Source organism: Pempheris klunzingeri, chromosome 21 (genome assembly GCF_042242105.1).
Source record: "Pempheris klunzingeri isolate RE-2024b chromosome 21, fPemKlu1.hap1, whole genome shotgun sequence".
Taxonomy (NCBI): Eukaryota; Metazoa; Chordata; class Actinopteri; order Acropomatiformes; family Pempheridae; genus Pempheris; species Pempheris klunzingeri.
This window is the reverse complement of record NC_092032.1, coordinates 6,293,616-6,306,322: the sequence shown is the minus strand read 5'-3', so window position 1 is coordinate 6,306,322 and position 12,707 is coordinate 6,293,616. Positions and strand designations below refer to the sequence as shown.

At 41.7% G+C, this 12,707-nt stretch overlaps 1 protein-coding gene across 1 annotated transcript in view; it reads left to right on the top strand.

The window, feature by feature from the left end:
• The first annotated feature begins 476 nt into the window (after positions 1–476).
• The window catches only part of ahrra (aryl-hydrocarbon receptor repressor a), a 60,161-nt gene continuing 47,930 nt past the window's right edge, over positions 477–12,707 (top strand). The window contains exons 1-3 of the mRNA XM_070853105.1: positions 477–724; positions 1,101–1,193; positions 3,337–3,518. Of these exons, the coding sequence (XP_070709206.1) occupies positions 1,132–1,193; positions 3,337–3,518 (244 nt within the window). The 5' untranslated portion in view covers positions 477–724; positions 1,101–1,131. The remainder of the gene's footprint in view (positions 725–1,100; positions 1,194–3,336; positions 3,519–12,707) is intronic.

Here is a 12,707-nt window from a genome sequence, read left to right as displayed (position 1 = left end):
CCCATAAAAAAACATGTTTAAGCCGACAATACACGTAGTTTTATACAGATAGCTCACTAGTACAATATAGCGTAGTCGTTGTGGTTTTAAAATGATTCCAGCAAGCTAAAAAGAGGCTGTAGCCACAGGATAGAGAGTAAATGCTTGTATAAGTCTTATGCAACTTTGTAATGTAATGTAATGTTATTAAAGTGCGTGATAATTAAAGCAGCCACACTGAGAATACAATCTGTAAATCAGAACTGATCAGCAGGTTGTGTATATAAAGCCAATATACATATGAAAATTCATATAAGGACGTTAACATAAAAATTCCCATCAGCAGACAGTACCTGAAAGCACCACGGGTTTAGCCGCGTGTGTGTGCGCGCGTGTGAGTGTGTGTGTGTGCGCTCGCGCTCTGTTTGTGAGGCAGAGAGTTGCGTGCGAAGAGCTCGACATGTCATTCAGAGGAATCCGCCACCTGAAACGCGAGGAAGTGAAGGCGACTCAATTGGGTATAAAGCATCAGCCAACATCTGCCCCGAGCAGTGCGGAGCTGATGAAAACATCAGCTCGGAGCTCATTCAGGACCTCTCCGCTTCTTTTTCTTATTTCCCTTGGATTTATCATTTGGCGTTACCGAGTCGGTGCACCCGGGGAAACGCATCTCTTTCCAGCACTTAAACTGAATGTGACTCAACAACACTATACTGGAATTAACTGATATCCACCGAGATTTGGGGTCAGTGCTTTTATTTTGTGACGTTTTGATGTCGATCTAATTGCATGTGTTTTGATATATTATTATTATTATTATTATAATAATTATTATTATCATCATCATCATCAGTAGCGGTAGATAAGTTGCACCAGCGTGTTATTTTATTTTGTAGCTGTGTTACTATCTCATTAGACTTCACACACTATTTTGTTTCAGTTTGAAATATTCTAGGGTTATCTTAGGCTACTTTCACTCAGGGACGCATGGATTTATTCCATATTTCATCCTGAGGAATGACTACAAATCACATAATGCCCAACAACCACTCTGAGCTGCTCACCGCCTCACGTGTTAAGTTTCTGTCCAAGTTAACGTGCTCTCTCCGTCTCGCCCGCAGCGCACCTGTTACCTCCGCGGAGCGCAAGATCATGATCCCTCCGGGAGACTGCATGTACGCGGGCAGGAAGAGGAGGAAGCCCATCCAAAAGCAGTTAAGGGATATGTTGCATTCGTTAAATCAGTGTTTGCTGACACATGGCTGCACGTTTTTTTTTGTTTGTTTTTTTGGGACTACTCTGCTCATGCAGGGAAAGTTCCCTCCTGTGATTTGGTTCGTTAGAGAGTAGCTATAAATTCAATGATGAATCACAGGAAGCTACTGGGTGTCAGCAATGTGAAGGTGTGAAAAAAAGAGGCTTCACTTTCTTACTGCCAGTCATAATAGAAATGTGGCATTGATAACATGTCATAGCCACGTAGCTATCAGTCTAATTCTCATGACAATAACATACTATTAATAATAGCACTTATAAATAGAGCTAATAGCTGACTGCTGTTTATTTGATGGGTAAACTAAGTCTATATGCTGGCTCCCTCTTGATATCTAATCATTGGCAGTGGAGTAGCTGTAAACTTTGTGTGTTTGTGCCCTCAGGCATACAGTAGGAGACCAAGTGTGTGTTTGGCTGATGGTGTTTTAGGTGTGCACAGTTTTGGATGTGGAGGAGGGCTGCTTTTGGACGATCCCGTCGACTGGTGTCATGAATAGTGAATTGTAGGTTATGTAAAATTTTGAAGGGGAAAGTGGCACTTTAATGAGGCCGTGGCATTTATAAAGTTTTCATGTTTCGCGTCCATGCCTTGGCTGCTAACCTGAAAGGAAATCTTTGCCACATCAAATCGATAGTGCCCACAGCAGACAGAAATATGCTTTTTAAAATTCTAGTCTTGCCAGTCGTGCCACTAGATGTTTTAGGTTTTTGAATTATAATTCGGTGCCTCCAGTTATCTATTGATCTTTCTCTGTTTAATATTGAAATAATTGTGTTTTTTGGTATCTTTAGTTCCTCATAAATATTGTTGAACTTACAAGTGAAGTGAACTTGAGTTTAGCTGAATAATCCGGTCAAACCCCGACGTTCATGTGTATTCTTTTGTGTATTTTAAAAGTAACCTGTGGAGAATATGTGACTATGAGCTGGGTCATTAGAATAAAACTAATTTGAAGCATTCATGTAAAAATATTCTGACTCGGTGGAGACAAACAGAAACTCTCAGCTTTGGAAATTTGAGTTGACCATGACATATACATATCATGTTAAGTTCAGGCGGTGAAGCTGCACTACACTTTACTAATATACACAAATAACTCCGGACCTTAGGCTCATTTTACGCTGTCTGAGGTAGCAAAAAGGATACTGCAATATGTCCAATACCTTTAATATCAGGAGCTGCTAAGAAGAGTGGGGCAGCCATGGTAGATTTCAGTAAATACTTCAGTGTAACCGTGCTGGATTTATGTCTGCGGCAAAATATATTTTGCAGGGAGTGAAACTTGATATGAGAAAACTTCGTTTTGTCTTGTTGTGAAGAAACAACTTGCCACTGGAGATAACACAAATCAGTGTGGTGCATTGTGGTGTGCTGGGATGGCTGGAGTCAAAAGGAAGGTTTAAAGAAAGAGCACTTGTGCGGTGTGTAGTTTATTTGGACACATGTCTCTGCGTGGGCTGCCGTACTTAACCGGAGCGAGACAAAACAGGATCCTTGTGTTTGTATCGTTATAATGAGTACGATATATTAAGTAATTCTGAGGTATCTGCTTGGAAAATGATGAACAATAATAGTTTGGTGCCCTGTTTTTCACATTGATCGTCACACTTATGAGTCAGGCATTGCTCCACTTTTTCCCCAGTAACTGAGTTGTTTTGGAAGTTTTTGTGGTAAGACTTTGTAAATACAGGATGTTAGCCAAAGTTTAGAATTTAGACAGTTTATGTCTCTGATAATTAATAGCATTATCTTTTCGACCAAGACCATCAGGGCTCTGCAGCTGACTGTGTAAGCTTTATAAAAAGGTCTGTGCCCTGTAGTGTCGATGACTTTCAAAGTAACTTTGCCATTAACAGTAGCGCGGCTCCAACAAGTGACGTTGACGTGGTTCTCAGTGTGTGCAAATATGTGCCCAGTCAGAAAAAACAGCATTGAGCTGAAACGATTCTTATTTCACAGCTTCTTGTCACAAGTCTGTTCACACACACACACACACACACACACACACACACACACACAAACGTCCTGATGCCCGTTCACCCCCCATCTCTCTCGCTCCCCTCTGTCCGTCTCATCATCAGGAAGCCGTCCTCTGCCAACGAGAAAACCAACCCGTCCAAGCGGCACAGAGACAGGCTGAACGCTGAGCTGGACCGGCTGGCCAGCCTGCTGCCGTTCCCCCCAGATGTCATCTCCAAGCTGGACAAGCTGTCCGTGCTGCGCCTTGCAGTTTCCTACCTCCGCGTCAAGAGTTTCTTCCAAGGTAAAGGAGGTCGAAAATGACATTTGTATTGGCAGCTGGAGGGGCTGAGGTATTTTGTTCATGTGGTATGTATGTTTGCCTTTGAGTTCATAGGGAATTGCTGAGTTGATATGGGTTTGAGCAATATATGGATCAGTATTGTCCACCTCTGATACATAATTATAATAAAGCTGACCCACTAACATACTGGTTGGCTAAGAAAAACTATTTATACAAAAAAGTAGAAAAGTAGTAATATCTCAGTTTCAGTTGAAAAGAAAGCATTTTAGTAGCTGAAAAAAAATCTTGTTTACCCTCAGCCTATATTAGGATTAGGTCCAGGTTTCTGACTGGTGTGTGTGTGTGTGTGTGTGTGTGTGTGTGATATGGTGAAAGACAATTAAGTGGCTGATACACAGAGACTGAGTACAGTACATGAATCTGCACTCTTTCTATCATATGTTAGTAGTGCAATCAGGGGACGCCCATCAATCATTTAAATACAATTTAAGTTATATAATTGAAGTTATAGTAGACTCTTAGAAGCCTGAAATAACCCATGAACTTGAAATGTTTCCTGTCATCCTCATGAGAAAGAATCCCCCAGGCTCCATGACTTGGATAAGATAAGAGATACATCCTGACAGTGCATACGTATTTTTTCAGTCACTATTTTTTGTGATTATGTCCCGCTAACTGATCTTGCAGATTGTGTATTTCCTCTGTTGCGAGATGTGAGTGTTGGGATGTGTTTTATGATTGAAGTTTAATTAAATTAGTGAGGACAATTTGTGACAGAGGGTGTCACTGCAGAGTCTGAGGCATTGTTTGTCTATTTACCCACTCCGATTCCCCATCATCCCTTTGTGTCCCGTAGTCACATGTAATTAAGAGGCATATTGAAGCCCATTTTTGTTTTCCCACCCTCCCACACCATCCACTGAATGCCTCCCTTCCGCTCCTCGTGTTGCGCCTCAGTCCACCTCAAATATTCATGGGCCGCTTCAGAACGTATTTCGTTGCCAGTGGCCTCGGCTGCCTTTTCAGCACAGAGGCTACTGGCACAACTGGATGTGACAGCTCTAAAGACAAGAGGCAGTTCTTTTTGTTTTTTATCGAGAGCAAAGAATAAGCATCTTCCCTATGTCTGGCTGGGGAAAAATGCTTGAAATAAAATAGAAGGAGGATGAGAGGAAAGGAAGGGCCGTGGAGAGGAAGCAGTAGAGAGGTCCAGTGGGGCTCACCGCCTTCCTGGTCCTGGGGGCTGAAAGAAAGTCCTCGTCGAAAGCTGGTTTCTTGGCGAAGTTCACAAGGGATTTGTAAGATTCTGACCAGCTGAAAGTTTTGCAGCCATCTCCTCTTTGACACATGTGGCTTTTCCTCTTTCACCTTCTCCTCCTCTGATCCTTGCAGCACTCTTAATCTCCATCATCCGCTGCCTTGGCTTGGCATGGTACCCAACAACTGGCATCCTGCTGGAGTCATGCAACTTTCCACACACAGACACACACACACACACACACACACACACACACACACACACACACACACTCTTGCTTGTTTTACCCCGAATGCTCGTTTAGCTTAGCCATCACGCAAAGTTGCAGTACAGGTGCTAATTGGACTTATTAAAGGGGCCTTTCTCGGATAAGGGAACACGCAGAGATAAAGGCCACAACTGCTGTCTCAATAAAGAGTGATGCTGAGGACTGTCAGTGCTGTCCCTCCCTGTTGGAAAATGGAGAGGGTTCAGTCGTATGTGTGAAACTGCGAAAAGTGTTGAAAGGTGTGTTGAAAGTGAGTCGTGACATTGCTTGTGTATTGCTAATAGCTTTCTGTGCTCACCTTCCAAAGTTACAGTAAGCATTTATATTAACAGGAAGGGTGGCATTACGCAGGGATTATTCTAGGACCTTCTACTCTGAACTCTTTGAACATGCATTAATGCCAAAGCCTCTATTTGTTTGCTCCTCCTCTGCTGGATGCCTTGTTATCAGCGGCAGTAGTGACCAGCTTAGCTGTGTTTTGATGCTACACTAATTAGATTAATCTGAATAGAACATGAGGGATTTTGGCTCTGTATACATCTGCAATTTCTGCCCTCCCTCTCTTTGGTCAACTTACTTGACTCTCACAGTTGCAGTTTTTCCACTGATATTTAAACATGGAGTGTGGCCAGAGGTTTTCCAGATAAATTTAAGATGAGCAGCAAGTACATATCCACATCCTTCCTGTGGTTTGGAACAACAGTCATAAAGATCTCTTTTTTTTTCTTCTTCTTTTTGAACCGTGAGTCATCACTGAAAACATGTTATGAAACCACAAAACCTGCAACTTAAGTTTCGTGTGCATTTATAAATTGTTTTACAGAGAAAAAATTTTCCACTGACACTGATGCAGTTCTCCCTTTTGTCCACTGGGGGGACTGTGGAAGTTGCTCCTCAGTCATGACTGATGTCCAGTGCAGTGAGTTGTGATTAAGTGGGTATGTGATTTGGCTAGAGGTTGGATTTTTTTTATGACCTTGATTTATTGCCATAATTCATCATAAGACACGTATGTGAATCTCATGTATAGTGTGTCACAATGTTCAGAGAGGAAGGAAGAAGTAGTGTGTGTAGCAGGTGGTTTTAGAATCACACTGAGATTCTACCTGTTGTCTCTTCTGGCGTCTCTGTTGCGTGACTGCTCAAGGGTGGAGCACGGTGAGGACTGTGTACCTATACACTGTATGCAAATATACCCCTAGGCTGTGTGTGTGTCTGTATGGCTGCCTGTGTGTATGTGTAAATACATTGTGATATCAGACAGAAAGAGATTCTCCTCAACTAGTTTAGCTTATTCATCATATTCCATGAGATTCACTTGTGATGTGTTTATAAGCATGAGATCTGAGATATGACCTGACATAACTCCATGTGCATGTCCATACGTCTTTCACGTGCCTCTCAAGCAGAAAATAGAAAAAAAAAGGCTATTCATGCACTGTGAAGAAATTCAGTTTCCCTTTTTATATAATTTTCTTTAATCTGCCTGCCGGGTGCACATATACACTGGTGTACAGCACAAAGATGCCTGACATCGGAATATATTTGCATATAGGAAAATGTGAAAAAAAAATTATGGTTCTGCTGTCACAGTTATCTGTAGTTGAGAGGACACAATAGAAATGCATGTAATAAGGTTTAACTATGCCATGGCACAGGTAAAGCGTGCCGAGGCAGTGAAAATGGGCCACAAGTCCAGAGGGGCTACCACCGCTTAAAAAATAATGATAAAGTACAAAAATCCAAATCATCAGTTCATAGCCTACAGGCTGTGTGCAACTCTTTGTCCCATTTGATTAATTTTTATCTTAGCTCAGGATATCTGTTTTCAGCATTTTTAGGTGGTTCCATAAGCGAGTAGGTCCATGTGAATGTGTATGTGTGTGTGTATGCGTGCGTGTGCGCATGTGTGTGTGTGTCTGTTGACAGTCAGCAGGCTGTAATTCCCTTCTCTTCCATGTTAGGTCTCTGCCCTCACTGTAATTGCTGATCTTGTTAAATATTTACCCTAAGGATTAGCTATCCCTCCTCCTTTGTCTTTCTGCCCCGATTGCCTTTAATGCTCCTCCGGTGTGTTTGTGTTTTTTGGGGTCAGTTTGGCACGATTGTGTTTGACAGTTTTTCTATTTCATTATTTGAAACTCGATTTTTGCTTTGTTTCGAAAATATAATCAGGTTATGAACATATCCTCAGAAGGGATCAGGCAATTAAAGTCGAACCATAAAGGGGTAAATTCCCTTTTTAATTAATTCGTGTTATTGCTGGGACAGGGGGTTGTTGTTTGTATTATGGCGACATTAGAGCAAATATGATGTCTTGTAAAATAAAACAATCACGAGGAGTCATTACTTTGATTCAGTACATGAATTAAAAGTGATGTGCATCTTTCCTTTCTTTCCTCCTTCTTTCCCCCTTATCCTCTGTTCCTGGACTAATATGAACTGAAAGTGGCTCTAACAAGAACAGCAGTCAACAGGGCTTGTGATGAGAGTCAGATGGAAGACCACATAATAAAGGACAGACCCTCCTCCTTAATGTTCAGCCTGCCCTCCTAAAAGCTAAAGCTAGCTAGTATTTTCTGTGCCACAGGCTTGATATTAGTTGATGTAAAGCATACTAATGCATTAATATTAGCTGCTGGCATGATAAGTATCTCACTAGATCCAAGCAACACTGGTCACAACCTCGGCTGGTATTGTGTTTGTGTGCATTTCTGTCACAGGTTCATTCCCCCTCCCTCCCTCCTCTGACGAAGCAGAGCGTTTTCAAAGAAGAATTCTTTGTGAATACGTAACTCTTAGCTTGTGACCAGCGACTCACCAGTTCAGAATATTCCTGAATAGCTGGAAAAGTTTCAGCTGGCAATCACACTCCCCTGAGCAAGGCGTCACATATAGACATCACACCCTGACAGAATAATGTGTTATGTGTCATATGTATGACTGTTGGGCTTGTCTGCAAACTGTGCGCATTACGTTGTACTGCTGTTGTCATGATGGTTATTTTGACAGCGACCATCTCAGGTCTCGACCATTGTGGCCTTGTGATCAGGTTTCCCATCGCACCCGTGGGGGGGAAAAAAAGCAGCTCTGGCACTAATCCATATGTACTTCCCACTGCCCGTATCTGCCTCTCTCATCCTCGTCGTCTTTCTCGGATCACATGCAAGGAATGTATCCTTCATCTCGTCCAGCGTTCCAGCTCCTCCACCCTCAGTAATGACTCACAGGAATGTTTTGTTTTTTTCATGTTTCATGTTGTTTGTTTCAAGATATCATAAAACTACATCACAGACCAAAAAAATGAAAGCATCTCACGTACGTGAGCAAAAAGTTTTTATTTTATTCTAGATCAATATTCATTTGTCTTGTTTGGCTTTTCACATCTGTATTTTTCTGTCGTTGTACTTCTCTACGAGACATCTGTGGTTATTAAGCAGAAGCAGAAGCACTTGGGCTGGAAAAGTTTGTATGTACAACTTAAAACTGATCCTATGCATCAGTTGCAAAATAACTATTTATTAATCAAAATGTACCAAAATAAACTTCATCTAAAAAAAACTGTTGATTTGGCTAATGCACAGTAACAACTGAAACATTGAAAACAACACCAAAACCATTATGTTAGTCTTTCTGAAAGAGACATTCACATTCACTTACACACATTATTCAACACAATGCAGAGGGATCATCCACCTTTTGTCTGCACACCACCGTCTGTGAGCCATCAGCAACCTGAAAACCATCTATATGACAGCTTGTACAGCTTTGCTTTCATTAAATGATCGGCCCTGAAAATCATTCATTCTAAGTAATAATAGTAGTAATTCACAAAAACACCTAAGGTTACCACCAAAACAAATTTCATGCCCAAATATAAACGTCTCTGCAGCACAGCGAGGCATATTTATCAGTGTGTGTGTGTGTGTGTGTGTGTGTGTGTGTGTGTGTGTGTGTCTGGAAGCCCTCAAATTAAAGTCCCGCCTTCCCTCATAGCTGTCAGTCCAGCCAGAGCATTGACAGGGTATAAGAGCACACACACATAGACGCACACAAATGTGATGAGAGACATGAGTTCAAGTGTACTTATCTATGCCAAGGACGGCAACTTGGCACGCTGATCGCCTCACTGCCACAAAACAATCCACACAACAGCCATCAGTGTTTGAATCTGCACTATGTATCTGTGTTTCTAATCTCCCAATGTGTGCCAGTCAGTTTCAATATATGTGTTGTCTGCCTCTAAATGCTGGGTGAGCTATAATAAAAGAGGAAGAGAAAGGCCACCGAGCCCTCAGACTCACGCCAGGCATACGCCACTTGTGACGTCAGCCAGCAGACAGGAGACAGTTTTGTAACTAAGCCACCCATCATGCAATAGAGGAAGGAGGGAACAAGACAAAACAATCAGTCTAGATCCTTATTCTCTCATCTACAAATTTCATGGATGTAAGCCCCCTCTCTCTGCCTATTTGGGTTAATCCTTTTCATGTCAAATCTGTATCAAATCGAGTCAATACAAGTGCAGACCATTCCCGAAGAGGGTTATAGTGCTACAGCGTGATAGCTGTTTCTGAATGGAGTCTTTGCTGAGGGGTGAAAATGTGCATTGGGTCATATTATACACGGACTTTGTGTTTACTAAACTTTCAGTGACCCCACACTTTTTCCTTCCCTATACTCCGCAACTCAAAGGCAGACAAGACGGTAGGGCAGAGGCCAAGACAAATCAGCAAACCACATGGACTATAAAAGAAGTGAAAAGGTTTAGCAAGAGAAAGGTCAGCATTTGGTCAATTCATTGTTGTTCTGAGTTTTTGAAACAAAATGTCCTTGATTTCCGGTGACGAGATTGTGCTGGCAGCTTGTTCACCTTCTAATCCAGTACAACTCGTAGCTCAATCAGTCATCTTTTGTTTGCTCCTTAAAGCAATAGTTTCAGTATCAATCTTCTCATTTAAATCTCGTCAAGAAAGAGAATATGTTTATTTCCAAAAATGTGAAACTGTTCGGTTCTTACATTGGCCTTAAGCCTGTCCTAGCATGGGAGGAGAGGTGGGAAACGCCTTTGACAGATCTATCACAGTGAACCTAAGATCTGCTGTTTAAAATGTGTGTGCGCTGCATATGCGGACAGAGGGCACGGTTATTAGTTCGCATGTAGTTTTTGAACAGATTTTACACTTATCCCCAAGTTCTTGCAATAACACATGAAAGTGCCCTCAATGTATTTATTCTCAAAACTCTTAAATTCCCTGAAAAATTGAAAATGGAAAACGTTTACTCATTTTATACTTTAGAATGTTTTCTAGCCACGTTAGTTGTGAACCTCTTCAGGTTGCCATGTGGTACTAGTATCATATGCTCCCAAGTTGTGACTACACGCTGAGTAGTTGACTGCACAGCTCATTGACCCATTTGTTACATCTGTCTGTACCTTTTTTGAAGTGAACAGTCAAACTCACCGAAGGTCGAACCCTTTGACCTTTCCATTCGCCCCTGTTGTTTGACCCAATGGCTGGGTTAGAGGGACTGGGAGATAGGAATTACTGGGAATCAGTTAAACTTCTTGGGTAATTAGTATCAACTTGACGAGCTGTGAATCAATGCTTACGTGCTGATTTCTTGATGCCTTAGTTGCGATTGCACATTTGAGTCCTCCAGCGCGCAACGCATCAAAGCCCACAGGATTCATGGACTTCAACCCGTCAGTCCATCATATCGGTTAAATGTCACATGGCACAGCAAGCCTGCGGACAGAAATAAGCAGCATGGCCAATGCTGCTCTAGTGTTGGTGGCACGACATCTCCAACTCATCTTGAGCCGGCACAACTTTCACATAATGAGTAATAAAAAGCTATGCTACGAATGAATTTTCTGAAAATGGACAAAAACACCATTGGAGCTTTCGTGTTTTTTTTTCAAGCAGCACAGTGGCCTGCAGATCACATTCTCATGATTTCTTTTGACAATCCATTAGATCATCTGATGTAGCTTCTCATCCTGATCAGTTTTAGATCTAGTGATGTGTATTGATTAAGAGCATCCAGGGAGATCGCAACATCCCAATATGCATGCGTGTGTGTGTGTGTGTATGCTGTTGAAGCAGAGAAAATTTGCTCTTATGTCTGATTATCGACTTCAAATGGGGGCACAGATTCATCCTGTCACCCCATTTCAGTCTACTAGCTTTTATTAATTGTCTTGTCTTTTTACTTCGTCTCTCCTTTTCCATTTTCTCTCTACTTCTTCCTCCCTGTGGGGCTCTGCCCTTCTGTTTGTTTCACTGACCTCTGTGAAAGAAAATCACCTCTCATCTCCATGTGCTTCATGAAGAGTGCGTGATCAGGCTAAATGCCAGTGCTCAGGCTTTTCTCCTTCCTCTTTCTTCCACATGCGATGTCTGTAATTCCGTGCTACAAGTTCTTATATACAAAGCTAGATGTATGGCCGCGTAATACAATTCCAGTTTAAATGTTAATGTGTTCTCACTGTTATGACTAACGTAATACCAGTGCTCAGGGTCTTATCATTCCTTTCCTTTATTTTGGCATGCAAAAATCCTGCCTATCTGTTGTGAATGGAGTTAGAGAGAAATAGGTTATTAGACTGCAACAATGTGGATTCTTAGATTGATTGATTAGATAGTAGTTGCATTGTGATTAATGTTATTTTAATTTAAGCTACAGATGATTCTTTGTTCAAAAATTGAACTCTAATTCGAAGATTTAAATTTTAAATGTGACCATTTTCGTACTAAAAATCACCAGTGACCCAAAGGTAGAAAAACCATGGGGTAGAAAAGCATTTGGTCACTAACCAACCACATCCCAAAAAATAGGTTGGGATTATTCACCCTAATGAAAATATACCATGGCTGTGAACTGCTACAGTCTTCTTCTTCTTTAGAATATATTTGGGTCAAAATAATCATCTTAGTTTGTTGTCTTTGGTTTTCTACTCATGTGTACCGGGGAAAGTTAACCCACTGTTGACCCAATCCGTAGATTCATTTTTGACTTTTTAGTGTGTATAAATGTGTGAATAAAAGTGTAACAGCTTCTGAAGACCAAAGTCACACTAATACACTTATTGAAGGTGGGATAACAGCTCTAGTGAGGTAGGATGACACTATTTGGGACCACAAGCTGTTTACACAAGACAAAATCCCACTGGTAGCAGTTGCTTGTATATCTATGATTAAAATGTTGTTATATTTGCTTTGTTGCAGCTAACATATAGTTATTACCCGCCCAGTCATTCAGTGCTAAATTGCACATTAGTTGCATGTCGGCTCATTCTCCCACCCTCTTGCATGTGTGTTTGCCCCCTCTGCAGTAATCAGCCACACAATAGCTGTTAACTAGTGCGACAGACCAGCCATGCTAATCCCTTGTATGTGTCGAGGAGCATGAATGGAGAAGCCGCCTTATGCATTTAGGATCCTCACAGCTAACTCATTAGTTGCTGGAATCAAAGGCATGACACTGGCTTTGTCCCTGCCTGGCCTCTCGTGCCACAGACACTGAACTCGCTTGAGTGGAGTTGGACTCTGTTGGCCCCCCAGGCCAACAGAGCCCCCTGGGATCACAAAAGGCCATAAGTGAATTACTCAAATCAGTGCCAAGGGGGGGCCCTGTTAGACGTTAACTGTAACAGCTA